This window comes from Plasmopara halstedii (genome assembly GCF_900000015.1).
Source record: "Plasmopara halstedii genome assembly, contig: Scaffold_54, whole genome shotgun sequence".
NCBI classification, from domain to species: Eukaryota; Oomycota; class Peronosporomycetes; order Peronosporales; family Peronosporaceae; genus Plasmopara; species Plasmopara halstedii.
In genome coordinates this window covers 810,814-833,060 of record NW_020186975.1, presented here as the reverse complement: position 1 = coordinate 833,060, position 22,247 = coordinate 810,814, and the positions used below count along the sequence as shown (strand labels likewise).

At 46.0% G+C, this 22,247-nt stretch overlaps 5 protein-coding genes across 5 annotated transcripts; 2 read left to right on the top strand and 3 right to left on the bottom strand.

The window, feature by feature from the left end:
- Nucleotides 1-4,391: 4,391 nt before the first annotated feature.
- On the bottom strand, nt 4,392-6,828 carry PHALS_11520 (uncharacterized protein; the record flags this gene model as incomplete). The annotated part of the gene is made up of 7 exons (XM_024726536.1): nt 4,392-4,410; nt 4,498-4,538; nt 4,701-5,176; nt 5,246-5,439; nt 5,500-5,599; nt 5,745-6,528; nt 6,589-6,828. The coding sequence occupies 7 exons, from the start codon at nt 6,826-6,828 to the stop codon at nt 4,392-4,394; spliced, it is 1,854 nt and encodes a 617-aa protein (XP_024572019.1).
- Nucleotides 6,829-7,383: 555 nt separating this feature from the next.
- PHALS_11519 (nad-dependent histone deacetylase sir2-like protein) lies at nt 7,384-9,423 on the top strand (the record flags this gene model as incomplete). Its single annotated transcript, XM_024726525.1, has 5 exons — nt 7,384-7,983; nt 8,045-8,194; nt 8,275-8,317; nt 8,383-8,537; nt 8,608-9,423. 5 exons carry the CDS (start codon nt 7,384-7,386, stop codon nt 9,421-9,423), a joined length of 1,764 nt encoding a protein of 587 aa, XP_024572018.1.
- Nucleotides 9,424-9,746: 323 nt separating this feature from the next.
- On the bottom strand, nt 9,747-12,039 carry PHALS_11518 (hypothetical protein PPTG_11888; the record flags this gene model as incomplete). The annotated part of the gene is made up of 5 exons (XM_024726514.1): nt 9,747-9,959; nt 10,025-10,135; nt 10,205-10,577; nt 10,640-10,726; nt 10,790-12,039. 5 exons carry the CDS (start codon nt 12,037-12,039, stop codon nt 9,747-9,749), a joined length of 2,034 nt encoding a protein of 677 aa, XP_024572017.1.
- A 1,191-nt stretch (nt 12,040-13,230) lies between these two features.
- Nucleotides 13,231-19,881, top strand: PHALS_11517 (uncharacterized protein; the record flags this gene model as incomplete). The annotated part of the gene is made up of 1 exon (XM_024726503.1): nt 13,231-19,881. One exon carries the CDS (start codon nt 13,231-13,233, stop codon nt 19,879-19,881), a length of 6,651 nt encoding a protein of 2,216 aa, XP_024572016.1.
- A 213-nt stretch (nt 19,882-20,094) lies between these two features.
- PHALS_11516 (nadph-cytochrome p450) lies at nt 20,095-22,167 on the bottom strand (the record flags this gene model as incomplete). The annotated part of the gene is made up of 1 exon (XM_024726492.1): nt 20,095-22,167. The coding sequence occupies one exon, from the start codon at nt 22,165-22,167 to the stop codon at nt 20,095-20,097; it is 2,073 nt and encodes a 690-aa protein (XP_024572015.1).
- Between the last annotated feature and the right edge of the window lie 80 nt (nt 22,168-22,247).

Below are 22,247 nucleotides of genomic sequence, written 5' to 3'. Positions count from 1 at the left end.
TCCTAGCCGTCGAGCAGACGAATGCAGCACTTCGTGCGAGGATGGAGCGTCTTGCGCCGTTGGAAACGGAAATTGTTGCACTCTGTGCTCGAAATCAGATGCTGGTTCAGCTTTTGAATCGCCTACGGGCGCCGCCCCGGCGCCAACGCTTCTGCCGGCACGGCTTAAGAAGGACCGAGAAGATGTGCATCCTTCTCGAAAGATTTGGCGTATACGCAAGGCCTTGCTAAGCTACGACCTTAAAAGGCCCGATAAACCACGGACGGAGCTTTGTCTAAAAGGCAGCAGAAACTGCATATGTAAGAAGGTTTCTAGCAATTAATAAAGCCAGGTCTTCGACCTCAAATTTTTCAACATTTCTTCGGCTTTTTCGTCTGCATATTCTTTCTGCATGTCTTGGCTTTCAGCCATCACATCGCAAAAGTGTCGTAAGACACTCAATCCGGTAGACAGGAAGTCATCGAATCCGTTTTGGACCGAGCTGACATCAGCTAGCCGTTCGGCTATTCCCCCCAGAAGCCCTGAGCCATAGGATGGCGGCGTCAGCGGGACGTGATGATTAACAAGCCTGTTCACGTAAAACGGCGTGAAGCCGGTAGACCCATGCACTGCAATGTTCAGAGCGAACTCTACAAGTGGCAGCATGGCGCTTCAGCGCTTCGGCGTCTCTGCGCCGACGCTTCAAAAATCAACTTCAACGACGGGATTTATGCGCTCAGTTTGACCATCGGTCTGCGGAAGTTTGGCTGATGACACAGTCAATTTGGTGCCCAGCCTCCTGAAGATTGTCGACCAAAGCCTCCCAGTAAAGCGTATGTCTCTGTTAGAGACAATTGACTTCGGGAGCCTATGTTGACAAAAGACACGATCCACAACCAGCGTCGCTATACCCGCACCGTCGATGGTGTCCAGCACCGCCGCGAGATGAGCCATCTTGCTCAAACGGTCGACAAAGATTACTGCACCCGTGTTGCCCGCCGAGTCCTTCGGCACGCCAAACATAAAGTCCATACTCATGGACTTCCAACACCGGACGGTACCGGTCAAAGGCGCAGCCGCATTCGCAAAGGATTCCACCCTTTGACACGTCTCACGCATGCACACATATGCGCTCGTCCATTTGTACAGGTTGGACCACCAGTATTGGCAGCTCACACAGCTGTATGTTTTCTTACGACCAAGATGGCCACTGAGTGGGGTATCGTGAGCCTCAGAGAAGATACAATATTTCAAATGATCATCGTGAGAAACCACAAATTGTGGCGTATCCTTCGAGTCGGCACTATCATACAGCAACCCGTCATTCAACGAATATCGGTGTAATTGTGCGCGCAATCGCGCCGACAAATTCTTGTCTGAGTTTTTAAACTTCTTGCTCCCGCCAGCCTGTAGCAGCGCAACACACATACTATCACCCGCATATGCGGCAGATCAAATCCACCATTGACGACGTCACCGTCGTGACATGAGCAAGCTCATAATCTGTCTGCATGACGACGCATCAGCCAAGGCATTCTGTTTCTTGGCTTATACTTCATCTCAAAGTGATATTTTGCGAAGAAGGAGAGCCAATTGACGATCCTCTGCGAAAAGTGAGGCGGCTGAGTCGCAGTGCGTAGTGACGCATGATCTGTGTAGATCACAAACGGCATATTCAGCCAAAGAGGTTTCGATGACGCCAAGGCGATGTAGAGCCCACCCATTTATTCTCTAAGCGATACTCCCTGAGCTTGACAAGTGTATACTTGATCGCAAGCAATTTCTTGTTGTGGACTGGGCAGCTATTCTCCGCAGCCTTAAGCTGGCGAGAGTCGAACGCGATCACCCGATATCGCCCCTCGGCGTCTACTTGCAGCAGTGCACAGCCAATGACCTTGTCCGAAGCGTCACGGACGACACTAAAAAGACGATTGGGGTCTGGCAACACCAGTATTGGTGCATGAAGGAGTCTGTCTATGACCCTGTATGAAGCCTCCCGATGCTCGGCGTCCCATTACCATTCCGCATCCTTCTTAAGGAGATTCGATAATGGCCGTACCATTCCGCATAATTTGCGATATATATCTGCAATACAGTATGCTCTTGTCAGATGTGTATATGTGAAACTCTAATCCATTTGTGATGTATAGAGATTATATCGTTGCACACAGCGATGTCGTCACTCCATCACTTTTAGAGAATGGCGCGAACTTTCTTTTTAAAGTGTACCGTTTAGATCACATTTAAGACGGGTTTGTGTGGCGGCGATACGCTTTAATGCTGCCCCGTCCCAAGAGATGGCGTAGCCACGCCACTTGCGCAAGTCGTTTTGGTTCTTTGGAATCGGACAGTCCGCCGCAATGGCCTTGACCTTAGCAGGATCAGCTCTAAGGCCACGCTTCCCAAAGAAGCCCCATAAAAAGGGGATTTTTTTCGCGCCAAAGATGCACTTATCGGCATTAGCATATAGGTTATTCGTGCGCATGCACACGAGCACCGCTCTCAAATAAATGATGTGGTTTTCTTCATCTGTTCTCTCGTGCTCCGCACGACAGTGGACGAAGATGTCGTCGATGTATCTCTGTACATACATACATCTGATAGGGCCTGAACAACTGCGTCAAAAGACGATTTGATGTTGCTGGTGCATTTGACAGCCCGTGGGGTATAACCGGCCACTCCCAGAGCCTGTCGCTCAGAGTACTCACCGCCGTTAGCAGAAAATCTCATGAGCAATTGGTAATATCCATCGACCAAGTCGAGTGTAGTGTACTTTGTACAGCCAACAATATTGTTCTGAAGAATATTCTCCTTAGGAAATGGCGTCTGTGCCGGAATGATGGCAACGTGTAGCTTATTGTAGCGCGAGCGATACACCACTTGCCGCGAGGCTTCCGGACACAACACGTGGGTGTCAAACGGGAAGACTTGCCCTCACGCACTATTCCTGTGTCGTGCTTCGCGAGAAAAAAGGCGTCAATGACGTTACACTGCTCCTTGGGCAAGGGACATTGACGAGTTACGCAGTATTTAGTCCCCGGAGCCAGGTTAATCGCATGACGCACACCTCGGTCAGGAGGTAGGACCGACGGCGGGCCTTTGGAGACGACGTCCTAACATTCTATCACCAAAAAATAGTGCGGATCCGAGGGGTCCTTCAGGATCGACGATTTCTTCGTGCGTTCACCATCCTCTTGGTGTTCTCCAGGACATCTTCATCCATAGAACTCTTTAAAGGACATCTCGTCAAGCTGAAGAAAAGCATCCACCGCGCGATTATCCTCGAGGGTGACGTCGCCGTCTTCCTCCCGCGTCATACCGCTGACGAGGGTGAACATATGCGCACTATCATCTACAATAGACCCACCCTGGTCAGGGTCGACGCCCTGCGTCTTGCAGATACCATACGGTATCGATTTCTCCTATCTAAGAAGGGTTTATGCCTCGTCGAGACCAGTAAAGTAACTCGGTTACACGTACCCTGGTATGAAAGGGTGGGTCACACAAGATGGTGTGATCGTACGAAGGGGTTGATTTTACAAGACGGTGTAATCACACAATGGTGCGGCTACACCGTAACAAGAAGCAATTCCGTGGCGGGACTGCCACGAGTTATCGGTTTTAATAAGGCTCTACTATTTGATTAGGACCTAAGGTTTTCGATATAGGCAGTTTCAATTTTAAACAAGAGTATATTTGCCCTGGGATATGGTTCTGGGTACTCTTGGAGGTAGCGGATTGCGATTCGCTACACTCATACTGGTTCGAGTAGAGAAATTTAGTCGGTTACCCTAGTAAGCTTTCTCTAAGCAAAGAGCCACGGCAGCCCCGCTGCAGCATAAAGTACGTCAACCTCTCGAGAACGTTCTCGTAGGCAAAAATGGCGTGGCAGAATTGTCGTTGGTGGGAGCGTAGGTGCTGAGTTGGTCCTCGAAAATTTACTGATACCTATTTCATCGTGAATTACCTTGACTGCATCATCAAACAAAGCCAGCATAACACCGGCCGCAACGGTCGCGTGTTTTCAAGAGAGTCAGACTTTTATGAAGCAACATCAAGTGGACTTGGTGCGATGGGTGCTCGTTGGGGCTGGCTTTGGTAAGTGCAGTTTCGTAAAAGAATTGTCGGTTCAGCGAATTGCTTTCACTATATGCGCAATGTCTTGGTAAAAGGGCATGGCTTGCAGATGGCAATACTGTCGAGTCGAGATACACGCTTTTCAGCAACGTTGAAGCAAAATTTGATCAGGTTGCTAGTCATTGATGGCTAATGATATTTATACAAAGAGTATTGATTGGTGGTGTAGGATATCCTCCGAAATACTTGCGCGAAGTGACTCCGTGCTGAAAAATAATACTCTTGCTGATAAAATTTGTGTTAATTCGTCATCACCCTTGGCCAGCTCGCTGGATCTAGCAGAGTGTTATAAGTCTACAAGCATTTATTCAGCTTTTAGTCTCCCGAAAACGCACCGATATCCTGATTCCTTATGGTTCATCTATGCAAAAATTCATATACCTGCTGGCAGTGACACCACTTCCGGCGAGAATGCGTCCAAGCTGATCCACGCCAAAGTTTTTTGCCAGAATTATACATTTATTACGCAAAGTTGCTGACATAATAAGTTTGATTTTATCATTATTGTATAACTTACATAGAAAAGCTTGGGCTACGGCAATGAAGCAAGGATAGTGGTTTTATAATGTCTCCCCTTGGCAGACCTTGGCCTTGAGCTCGCGGTATGTAAGGGGGTAGTCCTCTTCCACGTCGTCTTTTTTGTGCAATTCTTCAACCGACAGATGAGGTGGCCGCAGATTAGCGTAGCGATATGGCTGTTCTTTCGAAATCATTGCGTTTACGGACGCTGTAGTGGATACTTTTGTGCCAGTCTCGACAAATTCATGCAAGGATGTTGAGCCAATCGCTTTAGATGCGCTTTCACTGCCAGGGTACGAAATCATTGCAACTGATTTCAAACGCCCCCCACCTAACTTCTCTGCCGTTCGCTTTAACACCGTCGTTCTACGGCGGGTTCGTGAGCCCACGGCCACGGACAATCTGCGTACAGCTGGCGATGTGCTGGCAGGGGGTTGTAAGAAACCGTCTTTTTTACTGCTTTCGACCTTTGCATGATAAGCTTGCAGAACGTTGACAAGTTGCTCTTCGATGTCACTAAGCACCTGTGTTATGTCTCCATCTAGAAAATCATAGAAATATCGCATTAAGTGTACGCTGACGCCATTGCACAACACAAACGCTAACTCACTATGAGCGCTAGCACATTCAATACGACTGTGAAATTGAAATAAGGCTGGCTTGAGGACATCCAAAAATGTCTGCATTCTGAGGTTTGCGTCGTCTTTCACCTTTTTCTGCTCGTTCGTGTACTGAATCTTGGAGCGAAGCTCCTCAATGCGTTTCATTTGCTCAAAGTCAACCGAATCTTTTAATTGCTTGAGCCTAAAAATTTGATGATCAAATTTGTAAGACTCAAGAATGTTGTTGCTTAATAAGACGAACCTTCCAATTTCCTCACGCATTTTGGTACTTTCTTGGCGATGATTTTCAATTTCTTCAGCTAGTTGATTTACATATTGAACACGCTCAAATTGTTCAGCTTCTGTAAGAAATTCATAAAAACCACAGAAAAATTAAGGTATGGTTAAGGAAGGGAAAAAAAGATTGGAAAAGTTGAACTCGTATAGCTCGTTGGAAAGGATATTGCTTGTTGAACGCATCGATTAGTTCGGATGGTGTCTTCGTACCCGAAACTTCGTACATTTTTTCCAGAAACATGCGGTTTTCGTTTAGCTTTGCCAACATGGCGTCCATTGTGACTTTCGCCTGGCCACTTTTCCACTTGTTGCGCCTTGCAGGAGATTGGTCCTCGCTTTGTGTTGCTTTCGACACATGTTTCAAAAGTTCGTTCTCGCCCAATTGTTCAAAAGTTTTCCCATTTCCAAGATCCTTTGCATCCTTTTTGCGAAGCACAACCCCTTTGAGCTCTTGAATCAAAATGGCTGCTCGCCTGTCACATTTCGCTTCCCATTCTTCTCCTTCGAGACGAACACTTTCAATTTCTTGTTCAGTGACTTCAATCTCCTGACGAAGCTTAGCCACTTCGTCTCTCACTCGTGCAATCTTGTTCGTCTTTGTCATCATCTCAGTCGACATCTTTGTGTAAACTTCGTCCATGCGCGCACGCTCAGCTCGATGCTCATCAATGATCTTGCGCAATTGTCGATTGCGATTAAGCTTTTCATTTAATTTAACAACTCGGTGATCAATATCGTGCTCCATCTTGCGGATGCGTCCAAGCATAGTGGCTTGGTTGCGGTCCAACGTAACCAGCTCGTGCAACTTCGATTTCTGCTGCGCTGCTATCGTCTCTTGCGACTTGATTAATGCGTTCAAACGTACCAATTCTTTGCGTTCCAGCTCTAAGCGAGCCAAAACATTGTTGCCCTGCCGATAAAGATTCGACAGCTTCTCAGCTGCCTGCTCATTAAAGTGTGGATTGTTACGTGCAGCGTAATCATCAAAAGCTAGCTGACAGCATATTTAATTGGAATTTAAGCGTCAACAATGGAAGATTTACAAGAAACTCACCTCCTGCTCCAATCGGCGATTTTTTTCGTGTAGATCATCGATCGTTTTGGTGTATTTATTCAGACATAACGTTAGCTCCTTCGAGTGGCGATTTCCGTCATCGTGCTCAAGTTCATGAAGTTGCTGATCGATGCGACTACCCTTGAGCTTCTTCTCGTTGTTCTTGTTCGTTGAAGTTGATCCCTGAGCAAAGAGTGCCACCCCTTTCTTTCCGAAATGAGGAGCTGGCGATGTAGGCATCAGAGACACTAATCGAGAAAATTTGAGCCGGTAGTAACATGAGACTCAGTAGTTTCGGGATCACATGAATTTCACGTATTTTAGGAATGGTAATCTTTCTGTAGACAAATAGTGGAAGAAAAACAAAGGTGTGATAATCAGTTTACATTGCAGTTGTAATTTTCACATGAAGATGCTTAATTGTGTCATCTCAGACCTGACGCTGTGGACTGCGAATTGTGCTGAGCACAATTTTAATGCATTTTAAGAGTACATAAGATCTGCTTTTTATACATTTATTTCTCGCTGTCATTATCATCAATTCAGACAATATATTTCGGTAGGTTATAGTTTTTTATTTTCATACCCCTTGGACTGTACCTTCTGTACCCTACCCTCTTAACGAACCGCGCTGCGTCTTCAGATCATAACGAAACTAGCGGCGGCGGTCTTCCATCTCCTTACGTCAAAGGCGTGTCAAACGTTGCAGCATCCATTATCCTACCAAAGGCGCACTTAAGCATTGAATAGAAACGTTCGCGACGCGTCCACTTTCTGCGCGGCTCATATTGCGAAATGGAGCAATCAAATCCGGCCAATCGTACCGTACCTGTCGTAAGTATGAGACCACCCCCTCATGAAGCGACGAGTCCATGTAGCTCTAGCAGCAGTAGGGGTAGCCCAAGCGGCATGGGTAACCGGAATCGTAGTGTCAGCATGAATATGCATTCTAACGCACCGCCCAGCAAGAAACAGCGAGCTTCCGACGATGAAAACGAACAAGCGACGCCGCCACGGGCCCCTGCATCTGGTCCGACATCCCCATACTCCACTACCGAGGCGGTGGATCCAACGTTGGCAATTTCAAAAGTGCAAGACCAAGCAGTTGACGCAACGGAATACTCAAATATCAGACAGGATCAACTTGACAGATTCACTGCTCCGAAACATGGGCCAGCACTTAAATCGGACAGAGATTCTTCATCTGACGAAAGTGACGTTAATGAAGAGGCTTTTTTAAATTGGCTGATGGATCAAAAGACTACTGGAATGCCTGCTGGACAAATGCTGGATGCTCTGGGTCTTGGTGTCGCAGATGGAGCTGCAGTGGATGATGACGAACTTTGGGAAGCGATGTTCTCTATGGGCATTCGGCTTATTCAATCGACAGCAACAGTACGTAAAACGGTTCTGCTGCAAGATGCAAATTTATTCTCATGCTATGTTTGGATTGTAGCGACCACGAGAAAAACTGGACAGTGTCAATACGCTTCAGGACGTGGTTTCTTTGCTGCGCTCGAGTGAAAAGATTGTGGTGCTAGCAGGAGCCGGTATTTCAGTATCCTGTGGTATCCCAGATTTTCGATCCGAGAATGGCATCTACAACGTACGAAATTTAGGCTTATAGTGATGAAGTTTTTTTGGTGGTAGCTGACATTCAGTTATGTGACTTTAATCCTTTTGCAGCGCTTAGGAGAGTACAATCTCCCGAATCCACAATGCATGTTTGGTACGTTTCATCGCTGATGAAACGCAAAGAAGTTACGTTTATTTACATTTTACGCTTTTGGTCAGACATCGAGTTCTTTCGATCCAACCCAAAACCTTTTTTTGCGTTTGCAAAAGAACTATTTCCTAAATCCAATGGGTTTACTTTCGTGCCATCTCCAAGTCACTACTTTTTAAAGTTGCTGGAAGAGAAGGGCAAGCTTCTTCGGATATACAGTCAAGTACATAATTTATGTTATATAGCTCTATTGGCGTTACCAATCTGATAATCCTGTACGTTTATTGGATTAGAATATCGACATGCTAGAACACGCAGCAGGTATTTCTCATGAGCACGCTGTGCTTTGCCACGGCTCGTTTGCAACAGCGACATGTTTGGCTTGCAAACGAATGTATCCAAACGATGCAATTCGCGAGGACGTGCAGAATCAGCGAGTGCCAATGTGTCGGTCTTGCAACTCTCCTGATGGAATTATAAAGCCAGATATCGTGTTTTTCGGCGAATCATTGCCACGACGCTTCCATGACTCCGTGAAGACTGACGAAGGTGAAGCAGACCTTGTGCTTGTTATGGGATCGTCACTCAAAGTGAATCCGGTACGGAGCATTGTTGGTCGCTTTAAGAAGGATACACCCATGATCTTAATCAACAGAGAACCAGTGGGCCGTCCACACAAGTTTGACGTAGAACTTTTAGGGTATTCGGATGAGATTGTGCACGAGTTGTGCCGATTACTTGGATGGGACATTCCGCAGCCTGATCCGGTACTATTGGGCCAATCTGACCTCCCATTGCCTCCAATTGCATCTGCAAGAGCTCTCGCGCCTGTATCGTTTGAATTTGTTCCTCCTTCCAGGCATTTGTTTAATGGCTCCAAGTCCACTTATTGCAGCTCGAGTGACGAAGAATGTAGCAATTCGTCAGGTGATGAAAGTGTTGGCAAGGAGGAAGCTGCACAGATTAATTCTGAAACTGTAGAAGTAGTGTTGGATGCAGATTGTGAGCCGAAAACATCGAACCATGAAGGTTTGTCATGGAAAGATCAAGACGAGCTATTTGGAAGTGGCAATGATTTATTGGGAACGTCAAGCGTTAATGACAATTGAGTACTCAAATGCCACGTACACTATCAATTACGAGTCCAGCACACCAGTATAGCTGCCCATGGCAATCACTTGGCTGGACGTGCTACCTGCACCATGTACAAGTAAGCTATAACTCAAGCCCGCGGTATCATATTCGTTGATTGTGATATTTGTTGATATGCCACCATACGTTAAATAAATCTGAAGTGGATTGCGTGCTTAAGGGAAATTTACGCTCAGCTGCTTTCTAAGCCTCTGTGAAGTGTCACAATCAGCGTAACGATTGTAGCAACCAAAGCCTTCTTTAGATTATGATTTTTTATGAGGTCACTTTTGCAAGAACATTAAGGCTCAGCTTGAATAAATACCGGACGAATCATTCGGGCTTGCGGAGATTGAAGCATGGCAAGAGCGTAGTGACCTTGCCTTCCAAACTTGTAATGCTGGCTCGCGATAACTAGGCGCTGAAGGGGTTCACATGCGATGAATCCAATGGCCCGAGTCGCGCCTTTCGGTCGATCATAGACTGCTGAAGTCACGAAACCTATCAGAGAACGCTTAAAAAAAATGTGAATGAACCATCATCACTCTTCATCAAGAATGCTTAACAATTCGCTCTCACCTCAATTTTTGTAGAATCTTTGCTATTTTTCGTGTCCGACACAATATCGTAGCCCATCCACATCTTGTCGTTGCAAAATTGAGTCATGTCTTCTGCTGACGGTGTTAAGAGCTTAAACACAAATCCACAATTGGATTAGAACAGACATGGCAACTGCTGCCTTAAAGAAAGAAAACGTACCATGGCATTGATATTGATGTTGCCTCGTCTTGGAATAAAAATTGAAACGCGAACAAGGGTTGGCATTGGAACAGGCAATACGGACTCAATAGTTAGCTCCGAAGATATCACATCTGTCAAATTCTCTGAAGTAACACGATAGAAGCAGAATGGCTTCATGTAATCTCGTCCACGAAGCACACATGGTACCTGTGTAATTTTATCCTCTTCAAAGAGCAGCTCCCACAGTGGTTGATACGGTGACTTGACACCGTGCTTTTCGTAATTAAAACGCTTTGCTTTGGGCTTTTTCATCTCGAAAGTTTCAAGGTTTCGCGCACGAGAATCCCAAATTGCTTTTCCAGCTTGAGTGTCCGGATAATCGTGCGGAAAACTACCGAGGCATGAATGTTAGATACCATAGGATCGCAGAAACGCTCAGGTCGTCAATTTTACCTTGGCTGAAGTAAAACCGTCGATTGAGCAGAGTCTTCTTCAATTCCGACAACCAAAGCTCCACCAAAGACTAACGCCTTTAATACACTAGGGGCGCAATGGGGTAAGCAGATCAAATCCCAACCACTCATATGAGGATACGGCTCGCACTTCTTGACTGCCAAAAGATGGAGAGGTGCTGAGCTCACAAAAATACCATCTCTACCATTACCGTCTTTCCGCTGACAGAATATCGCGTCATTTAAAGTGTGATCTTTTCTAAAAATGCTTTTTAGTTTATGTCTCTTGGACAATGACCACAACATTGAGCACGGGGATTCTTCTGGAATGCTGTCAACTGTCTCAACTTCATCCTTATCTTCTTGTGTACTAGTCACTAAAGATCCAAAATTAACAATCGAATCTGAAACGTTGGTCGTCCAGGCCAGTAAGGACTGCACCTCTTCGAGTATTACTTGTGTCTCTGGTTCATCTGCATCTTTAGCGAGAGATGAAAGACTCAATGCACTCAATGGACTTTTAATCACATCCGTACCAGCCTCCGCCACGGCTCCAGCGGGTGGTTCTTTAAGGAGCGATAAATTTGGGTCCATACGAGAAGATACATATTTCAATTTATCATCTCGAAAATGAGCAAGACGCGGATCTTTTGATGCAACAGCATAAACTTTATTCGTGTGCTCAATTGTCTCTTTTCTCTTCATTGTTTTGCTAGACTTACCAAGAGCACGTAGCAAGCTACGCCGGTTGATACTGCTGCAATTGGCTACTGTCTCCTTCGCGTCGTAACCGTCTTCATGATCCGAATCACAATCGTCCGCTTCAGTGTTATCAGCTTCTACATCTCCAGCAAGAAGATTTGCTGTAAGTTCGTTGGCCAATCGTCCTCGCAACTTAAAGCGACATAATTGTCCACGTCGATCGTGCATTTCAACTCTGTCTTTTTCACTCTCAAAAACCTCGTGACAAGCTGCTGCAATGGCCGTTGCCGCCTCCATATATGCTGCAGGATGCACCCAGAGCCAAAGCTGCCTCTTCGTATTTTGCCAATCGTCGTGCAATTGAAATACCCCAGTTTCATAATCTTTTTTCAATGGTCTCCACATAAATGTCACGGGGGCAATTGTACCCTTAGGGAACTGCCCAACATGGTGCAGCATGCTCATACCTTCTTCCGCTCCGGCCAAGAACTTTTGACCATGAAAGTCTGATCCATTGGGGTCTGAGATCAACTGCAAAGCCTCTAAGATGACTTGAGGTAGACCAAAAAGCTCAATGATCCCGTAATAACTACAATCATGTAATGTAGCCGTCTGTCTCACTGCCTGTAATGCAGCGGATATACTCTTGTCTGATCGATGTAAAGCAAGCATGTAGCCATATTGCTCTTTCATAACCATGCGCTTGGTGTGCCACAAATGGGTCGACAACCACCGTGGCCGCTCTGAATCTGTAATATTTAAACGTTCTTGTAGCATCTTGTGCGGTCGCCGCTGATGCTTCCGACATCGTAATGCTCTGAAGTTGTTGCTTGACGTACCTCGCAACCTTTGCGGCATTTTATGCGACTTAAAGGCATTAGCCCTGCGTCTCCGCTGATTTTTTTGGGTCTCTAACTTAATATCTGTAACCGAAGATACTGCATCATGCTGTGAGAGCTCGTGAAGCGCCTGCAGCTCTGGTGCGCGCGCGTGAGCAAATTGGAGCACTTGTAGCACGCGAGGACCAAGGCCAGTCATTGTTTAACGAATGATAGATTTGTAATACAATTGTTTTCATGTATCTACTGATATTATACTTCCTTAACTCATTATTTAAAAGACATTTATTGCTCATCTATTTCAAGTCGGCTAAAAAAATTTAGAACCCATTGTGCTCGACCACTCCAGGGATATCCGTGAATTATACTCAATATTTCCTTGAACGGAGAAATCAGTGAATTGAGAGCCTCGATTACAAAAATCAACCCGCGCATATATTTTGGAAAACGTGTTTAGCACCTCACGCGAGTTTTATTATTCGAGCCCTAGCGTCATGATTATCCAGTCAGTACATCGGCAGATTCATAAATTTACCATGCTGAACGGCGATATCGTTCTGCTTTCTTCAGATTTTACTAACGCTTCAGCATACAAATACACGCTTAACAATCCTTTTCGCTATACTTTGATCACGGAGAGAGTTGTTTCTTTAACTTTATGAACATCAATTGCGCCAACTTCGCAAGGGTGATATTTCGAATCTTTAATTACATAAGACAACAATGAAATCCAATTCAAATAAAACCAAGTTTGTTCGCCAATATGCAGTGTGCGATTTGCCGTAAAATGTCTCGTGCCATGAACGCTGGATAAATTCTAAAATGTTTTGATAGAATTTGTCCTCGTGTCGAGCACGCAGTGGTGCACTGTTTACACACCACGAAGTCAAACATAAGCAAAGTTAATTCAGATGTTAGCGCGGGAGGATACTCTACGTCACCCGTCGGCAAGTTGCTGTCCTTACGGCGATTAAGCTGCTCTCATTGATGCACTTCGTTACGCTTCTCGACGTTTCATGATTTTCCCCAATTAGTAAGAGTCTAATTTCCGATGAATTCTCGAGATTCCAATTGTGACGCGGCTTTGCGTGAGCTTCAACGCGCCTTGGATGCCTTTATCGCCACACATCTCGCGACCGTCGCCAACTTATTAGTCTCGAAGAAAAGCGATCAGAGTTGTAATTTGCTCGAAAATGACGAAACTATTTTGTCCGAGACGACGACCGTCCAGCGTGACTTGAAGCGTCTGCAGTGTTTAAGCTCATCGATCACGAATACTCGACGACGACGAGGCCTTGCTAGTGTAGCGAGTGTAGCGAAGTCTCTACTTTCGTGGCTGCACTCTGTCGAAAGCTTGAAGGCAGCCAACGCAGCAGCGACCACAGCCGTACAACCATCGGCGGTCCCAGCTGCACGATCAGCTGAAGATGATCAACCTCAGTCTCCACTTGATCCTGTGGCGTCTTGGCTGGTCGCAAAACTACTTAAAGCCGTTTTCCAAGTGCCTCAGAAAAACACACGTGGTGATATCAGCTTAGTGGAACGGAGTGCGATCGATGAAGTAGTTGGTCTTGTTGTCAGTCGATGTTTGGTAGCTTTTCAAAGATCATACCAAGCAGAAGAAGAGATGCACGTTCGTGTAAGAGCGGGAAGCTCTGGAAACCTTTTGTCATACTTGACTATGCGAAAGGCAAAGCTGAAGACTGCAAAACCTCCGAATACCCTTACGATTTGTTTGACATGTACAAAAGAAGCCAGCATAGGTTGGGGACAGGTATTGGGACTCGCAGCGTGTTTGGCACCCGAAATCGCTCGCATTATTTTGCAAAAAGAGATCTTAACGCGATCTGCGGCTTGGAATGCGACGAAAGTGTCAGTAGACGTCGTCAGGCATCCATATCTCAAGTATCTGGCTGAAATTTGCCTTGGTTTGGTGCCGTGTCATAATGCACCAACTCAAACGCTGCCTCAACGATTGCCAGACGCGGTTCGTTGGCTTCGTGTCATGATGCCGTTGCTCTTGAAGCCACATCGATCTCATGTTCGCAGTGCTTGTGCACATTTGATCGCGCACTTGCTCCAGCGAGAGCTGTCATCCCTTAGTCGACAGGATCTCAGTATCTTATACACATCCAGTAATTGTGATTGGAGTCGCTGTATTAGCGATCTGCATGCTGCTGCTCTTCGACTCACAGAATGCGCCAGAAAGAAAAGCCGAGGTCGCACACAACAGCAGCTCGAGGCTTCGTCTTGGGCACTTCGAGCTGTTGTACTGGCACTTTCTCCCGGAGAGATTTTTACGCGATATTGGCGAGATGATGCTCTATCACTATTAAAACTTCAATATCATTTAAACCAAGATGCTAGTTCTAACGGAGTGGCGCTGTACAACATTTTACCAAGTTTGGATTTGAGCTTCACGTATATGATGCATCGTCATTATGTGGTGCGAAATTCTGGACAAGGTGCTGGAGGAATACCAACGGACTCAGAGTGCATGGAGATTATAAATACGACGCAAGCTTGGGCTTTTTTCTCGTTGCCACGCTTGAGGCCACAGTCTTCAAGTAGCTTTGGTAGCAATTGTACGGCCTTCCTGACTATTGCTGTACCAGCTTTGATACATGTGACAAGGGTTATGGCGTCGTACAACATGCCTTATACAATACAGAGCCATATACGCCGATTGCTCGCTGAATCAGTAGGTGTTGGGGATCCTCAAAAGCTTGTGGGTCTTCAAGCGCTTACGGATTTGCTGCAAACTCAAGAAGTAGAGGAGGAGAATCTTTTACGCTTCAAAGTGAATCAAAATGACCTGTTTGCTTATAAACAAATGATCGGAGAGTTAGTTGGTCGTGTGCTTTTGGAATGCAGTACACGTCTTGGTCATAAAACCCTCACAGATTTATCGTTCGCGAGAATCAATGAGAACAAATTACAAACAGTTGATTTTCAAGACAAGGATGACGACGAGCTTTGGAAGAATCCAAATCGGATTGTAGCAGCAGCAACGTTTGCTGCTGCGCTGGCCTTAATGCCAATTCTTTATGCGCACATTTCTCTCAGTATAGAACAAAAATTGTCGTTGCTTGTGCGTACTGCTGTCAATGCTGAGCGAGTGGTGCGTCGCCGAGCACAAGAATCTATTGTTGCCCTCGTTGGGCCTCAACCACTACATTGCTCAGAAATGTTACCTCCTAGCGCTGAAGCGGTTGTCCGTGCTTTGACCGACTACATTTTGCGAATGAATGTTAGCCCCTCAACAACAGTAAGTGACACAGCAGGAGCGATTACTATCTTGCAGTTATTAAATGCACTATTTGCACCAAGTCGAGTATTTTCAACTCGTTGGGCGAGCTCACGGGCTCAAGTTGAATCGTTGATCCAAGTAGAGGCCACTGCCGTGTATCTTTTAGTGCGGGGTGATGACAATATTCAAGCTGAACAAATGCTACGACTTGCAGTTTTGGAGACACTCGAGGTTGCGCATGAAGCGAAAATGATGTACTGTGAGAAATTTACGAGAGACAATACAGATCAGCAGCCATTTGATCGCTTAAGCGTGTGGACACTTCTGAAAAAACTTGATTCGGAACTTGAGATTGCGTTTTTCACCTATAAACCACATGACGCAAACCATGTCGATGAACCTTCCGCTCTTCGACGTTTGATCATGGACACGTCTACGCGTCACAGTTTTCGGTGGTCTCTTGCTCTTGCACGTATCTTGACATGTGTAGCAACGCATGCGCCGGAAGTGACTGCGTACATTTGGGTTGATGTAGCGAATAAAGTGACTAAGCTTGAGCCAGTTCTATCTGTCACGATGTTGACAGATGATTCCTTAAGCAATCAACGTGAACTCAGTCGATGGCGTAATTTTGCCTTGCTGTCTATGATAGCTGCGGGTCCGATAATACAGAAGCAAATGGCACTTGAGTCAGAAAGCTCATCAGGAGCTGTCAGTGCTGCGTCGTCAACGATGATTGCGTCTCTTGTGCATCAGCTTGCTTGCTACCTGCGCAGTTCTAATGTCGGACAGCGCCACGCCGCCATTCTCGTCCTGGGGCACGCAGGTTCGGTAGCGTTGTCCACTTTACTAGATGTGCTCGCACGCTTGGAAACTGAAGCGTTTGCAACGTTTTGCAAGGACGAACAAGAGTCACCTGAAAACTACACAGACTCACTAAATTTAACTCGTGCTCGAAGTACCAGAGCAACGAAGCTTTCAAAAAAAGAAACATTGGAACTACAACATGCAGAAGAAGCTCAGGTGACGCTGCAGTGTGCAATAGGGCGATGTTTTCGGCTTCATATGGAGTCCTGGACACGTACAGAGAGCAACTGGGACGAGCTCAGATCAGGAAGTCCCTTAGGTGAGCGGCTTTGTCGTGCGGTATCAGCGCATCTCCAAAATATGCTGACAATGTTCGAGAACAAAACAAGCGTGTGCACTAGTAGCACTGGGTCAACTGAAGTATTCGCGAATATACTCTCGAAAACGTGGATTTCTGATGTCCATCCTGAGCTTTTCGTGATGCAGCTTGACTTCTTAGCAACTTATCACTCTTTATTGCTTTATGTCAATGCCAATCGTCAGTCCATGCTGCACATGCCAAATAATCGAATAGCTACGATAATATTTGGTTGGTGTGGAAATTTTGAGAAGGATCTTGCTCACGCTTCGTTAATTGGACATTTCAACTCTGGATTTATAACTTGTGATAAGGATTTCTACTTGCATTGGATACAGCTTTGTGATGTTTCTACTGCTTGCGACGGAAGGATCTTTTATCCGTGGTTGTGGGTCGAAAATCAGGCTAAACTTCTTAAGCGTGAGACTTCAAGACGTGTCGCTCAGTTCTTTATCTGTCACCGAGCTTTCTCTGCGTTAGCAGTTTTGCTGCGCTTCAATCTTCAAAGTCACGCCTTAGACGACAATTTAGATGATGACAGAATTGACACGTGGCTTGATGCCTGTTTCCGTGTCGACGATGTCCAATTTGATTACTTTAAAGATCTTTGTCACTTTGCTCGACAAGCTTTAAATGCACTGTTGGAGTTGCCTTGCGGCAACGCTAAATTTCATCACGCGGTTCGACGTCGTCTGGAGAAAGCGACATATTCGCTCACGAGCTCCGACTCCTCCGAAGTTCGCGTCGCGCGGCAGTATTTTAGTGCTCTTGGAGCTTCTACTAACGTCATCACCTTCTTCCGTACTTTGCTGCATCAGCTACAAGAAGAACGTGCTGCCGTACACGACAAAGACAATTTGGCTCTTGCAGTACGTTTAGTTCATGTCCTATTGCTTCATGTGGGCTTGCAACGTGAAGATGAAATGGTGCAACAGCATCGTTTGATGGCCCTCAATATTGTAGCTGCTCTAGTCTGCGAATTGTCGGAGAATAGTCACGATGATAAGGCTGCAGTAACTCGTTGGAGCTTGCAAGGCTACAAGAGCTCAAGTCTTGATAGTCTTGTTGCAGGGCGCATGCAAGTGACCGTATCTGCTCTCCTCGCGTCTCACTTTTCTGTACTAAGTCTACGCGTTAGCCTCGCAATTTTGCGCTCACTTTCTACCGTCCCACTTCACAATAGACTCGAAATTACTCAGCAGCAGCAAATGCTTGCTGCCGTCTTGCCATGGCTCGCCGAAGTATCTCTCGTGACCATGAAGGATACATTGAGTAGACCGTTAGGGCTGCTCGACTTGCTATATCAGCTCACTGCCATTCATTGTGATACATGCCGGGAACAGCTCGATCACAGTTGGCTCACACTTGCGTTTGCTAAGAATGAAGATGACGACTCGAACGCTCGCGAGGTTGTCATCTTTTTGATGCGACAGCAGCTCAAGTGTCAAATACCGAGCGAAACAGCGAAGACTGTCATGTGGTGGCTTTGCCGATGGCAAGACGCAGCGCCTGACGTATTACGCTTCCTTTTTTTACGACCCATGTCCTCGGGTGCAAGCGAGACAACTTCGAGCGGAACTGCAGCAGCTTTACATGAGCTGGCGACTCTTGTGACACTGGCTAGTGACACTAGCTGTCACCTTCTTCATTGCAGTCCTTCCAGTCCCGACGTGCAAAATTTAGCTATTCACTTGATGCATGTGGCACTTACGACACTGTTTGTGGTACAAGAAAGCGACGTAGTCGACGGCGATCAAGTAAACAGCAAAATCCGACAACAATGTCACGTACTTCTTCACTCAATTCTTCCGCTTCTTGAAGCTCCACGGCGTCTTTTATCAGAGGCGTTAAATAGCATCCAAGCTGCAACCTCACCGCTTGACAAAAGAGAACCTTGTGCCGTCTTTATCCAAGCTTTTCGCTCACTTACTTTGTGCTTGTCAGCCAGTGAGACACAGATTTGGAGTGAATTGTGCATTCAAGAGATTGCGTTGGCCATTTCACCAGAAACTTCAGTACCATTCGAGAGCGTAGAAGGAATTCGACGGCCATCTCCGCCTTATCAAGCATGTGTACGCTTTGCTCTCGTAGCATACACGCAACTATCTCCTCGCTTTCAAAGTGATGTTTTGCTTTCTGTCTTGACATTGCTACGGCAGACGCTGACGGCAGGTGCTGACGTCGGTCGCGAATGCCTCGAGCTAATAGCAAGACTCATGCAAACTATGCCAGATTCAAAACTTGTCTTATATCCACAAGTCTTTTGGGTGGCACTTGCCCTACTGACACACTGTCGTAGCCGACGTGACAGCTCGTCAAGTGCAACGTCGTCATTACACGACGGAGCTTTGAAGGTGCTGTCAATTTTCTGGGAACGCACTCCTTTCCTTCGTCATGCGGTCGTGCATGAGGTAATTCGGTATACGCGTCCAGCACAATGGAGACTTGGTACTATGCATAACTCGGTTCTGTTTGAAATCGTACGCTGCATGCACGCAGGTGAAAGCCACGACAGTTGCGCACGGGCAGTGAACATGATGCAAAAAGCAGTAGTATTTGTACCTTGCGATTTACTTGGTGTGTCAAGCCGGCAGCACCTTGTCATTTGCACAGTTAGTCTCTTTCCAACGCTAGTAATTCCATCGAACGAGAATAATCAGGTGTGGAATGACCTCACGATACTTTGGCAAAATTCTGGAATTGAGTCAAGGGATCAATTAGAAGAGTTGCTCCAAATGCGTGAACGGGATTGCAGTCCCAAGTTCGTGTCATCGTTTATGACGGCATTTATGTCTGCGCTTGACGCGCTGGAATTGGATAAAGATGGTAACAAACTTTTTGATGGTTTAGATTTGAGCCTGGAGGTTCTGATCGCATGTTTGCCTTCGCCTGTCAATAATCTGTCAGACGCCGAGTGGTCGACATCGACTGATGTTTATGATAAACGCTGTGACCTCGTCTTTCTTATGCTTGAAGAATTGCTCGGAGAAGTTTTAAGACGGATTGAGACGACGAAACGGACTTGGAAACCGGTGCCAGAGCTAGAAGCGACATTGGCAAGACTGCTTCGAAGTCCAAAAAGTGAAAGACAGTGGAGACTGACCATGCGAGTTCTGACGTGGGTGGCGGAAATGACCAATGTATCGGAATCAGCAGTCGCTCCTATGCCGAAAAGTTGCGTTTCGCGCCTCAAATCATCCGCAGTGTCTGGAGGATTGAAACAAATCGAAGAAAAGGACAAGTCGTCTGACATTTCACGATTATCTGAAGAAGAAATGTCCATCTGATGTAATAGTGCAAAGGATGGATGTGCGATCTCAGACCCAATCTGAAAATACAGCGGAACATCAAGTAGAAGAAACAACTCGAATATATAATAAATGTTGAACAGCAGCAGACACACGGATGCATACAGATATTCAACACGTATAATTAAAGCATACTTTTATTCGTTATGCTTGTGCGAAGATCTCGCTCTAAACATCCTTACCCATTTCACTTTACCCCCAAAGTTCCTGAACATAGCGATGACCATCTTGAAGCATTTTAAGCGTTGCTGTTGCCTCGTCCGCATTCTGGCCACCATATCCTACAATAATTTCGTGCAGCACCTTGTTCACATCGTTGCCCATAGTTGTAGCACCGCAAACGTATATGTGCGCTTCCTGATCTCGAATAAGTTCCCATGTGGCCTGTCCATTTTGTAGAAGCAGATGCTGAACGTAAATCTTCTCTTCCTGCTCACGAGAGAAAGCCAAGTGTAACTCACTTAGAACCCCTCTCTCCTTAAATATCTCTAATTCATCCTTGTACAAAAAGTCCTCATCACGGCGACGACAGCCAAAGTACAAGATTGATTTGCCCACATGTAAACCATCTTCTTGTTGTTTCATACGTTCTTGTAAAAATGCACGCATTGGCGCGATGCCAGTACCCGGACCAATGAGAACTATGGGAGTTAAGGGATTTATCGGCAATCGAAATGTTGACGCGCGCATAAATATACGAGCTGTGGGCCACTCGCGAGGCTTCTTGGCACCTTGCTCGCCAGGTCGACTATTCCTTTTTTTCTTTTCATCCGAATGCATGTCAAGTGGCTGTAGTCTGCTCAAGTAAGTAGAACACACGCCACGAAATACACGATTGTTCTCCTTTCTGCTCTCTATCACACTAACAGTGGCATGTACACGCTGTGGATTCACTAAACTAGACGACGAGATTGTGTAGTACCGCGGCAATAGAAAAGGTACAATATGGAGTAAATCTCGTACCGACACTTTCACCGAGCAAAAGTGTTCGAGTACATCAACAAAGGAGCGTTCGTCTTCAAGAATCCACTTTTGATATTCGTCCTTGCCGTCTTTTGAAGCCAAGCGCGTAAGCGCCAAACGTTCAACCGGATCCGAAGCAAAAAACGCAAGCTGCTTCAACGGACCCTTTCGAGGAGCGCTATTGATTGCCAAATAACGCATTAGAATATCCTTTACCGTGCATGGAGACGGAAATGGGTACTCAAAGTCGCGATCGTCCGTTACTGGCTTTAGCAAAACCCACTGGTCCAAGTCAAAGTCCAAGCACTTAGCTACAGTTTCCACGACTCTCGTCTCATTCTCAGGCAACACTGCTAGATTGTCTGCTGTTTCGTATGTCAAACCTGTACCACGCAAATCCAGCTCAAGATGGACCGTAGAACCTGTTTCTATAGATTGCCTTAATTCCCGGTTCACCACGATCTTAGCGTCCTTTGCTGTGTAGAAATGTTTCGTAGATGCTTTTATCTTGACTTTGTTGCCTTGTGTATTCGACTCTGGACGACGAATCTTTACAAGTTCGTACTCGTATTCAATAGGTGACAGTCCTGACTTGTGTACATTTTCATCTTCATTCGCACTAACTGCAATAAATTGTTCGCGTAAAGCCTTCCACAATCCCTCTTTCCAATCATCAAAATCCTCGTCCAAGCTTGAATCATCATCCCCTTCACCATAGTGAAATACTCTGGTTGCTCCATATTTCTCCATTAACTTGTCAGTCGAGCGGCCCATTGCATTGTAGTGTTCGTACTGTGTGTTGCCCAATCCGAAGACCGTAAAATGAACACCTTCAAGCGTTTTCGAACCTAAACTCGCGTTTTTATTCTTCAAAAACGAATGAAAATTCACTGCATTGTCTGTCGGATCACCTTCACCATATGTCGCCATAATCAAAATCACGAGCTTTTCATCTGGAAGCTTCTGGGCCACGTCGTAATTCTCCAGATCAATTGCGTGAGTCTGAAAGCCTGCCTGACGTCCTTCTTTCTTTAAAATGTCAGCAAAGCCTTCAGCTGTACCAGTCTGCGAACCGAACAAAATAGCAACACGACCACCTGGGAAATTAGGGCTCTCCTCGACATTAGACTTGATGGTAGAAGCTGCAGGCTCAGCTGCCGCCTTATACATCTTCATCTGCAGACCAATACGCAGCATCTCTTCAGCAACTTTGTCCCGTTTGGGCTTGCTATCCCGTAGGAACAACACAGCTGTGGCCAAGACGGCCAAAAGCGTACCCAGGACCACATATGAGTCTGCCATGACTAAAAGATAAATTAATAGTAAAAGTAAGGAGGGAGCAAAAATTAGATGGCGATTTAGTACAACCTACAGTGCTGGCC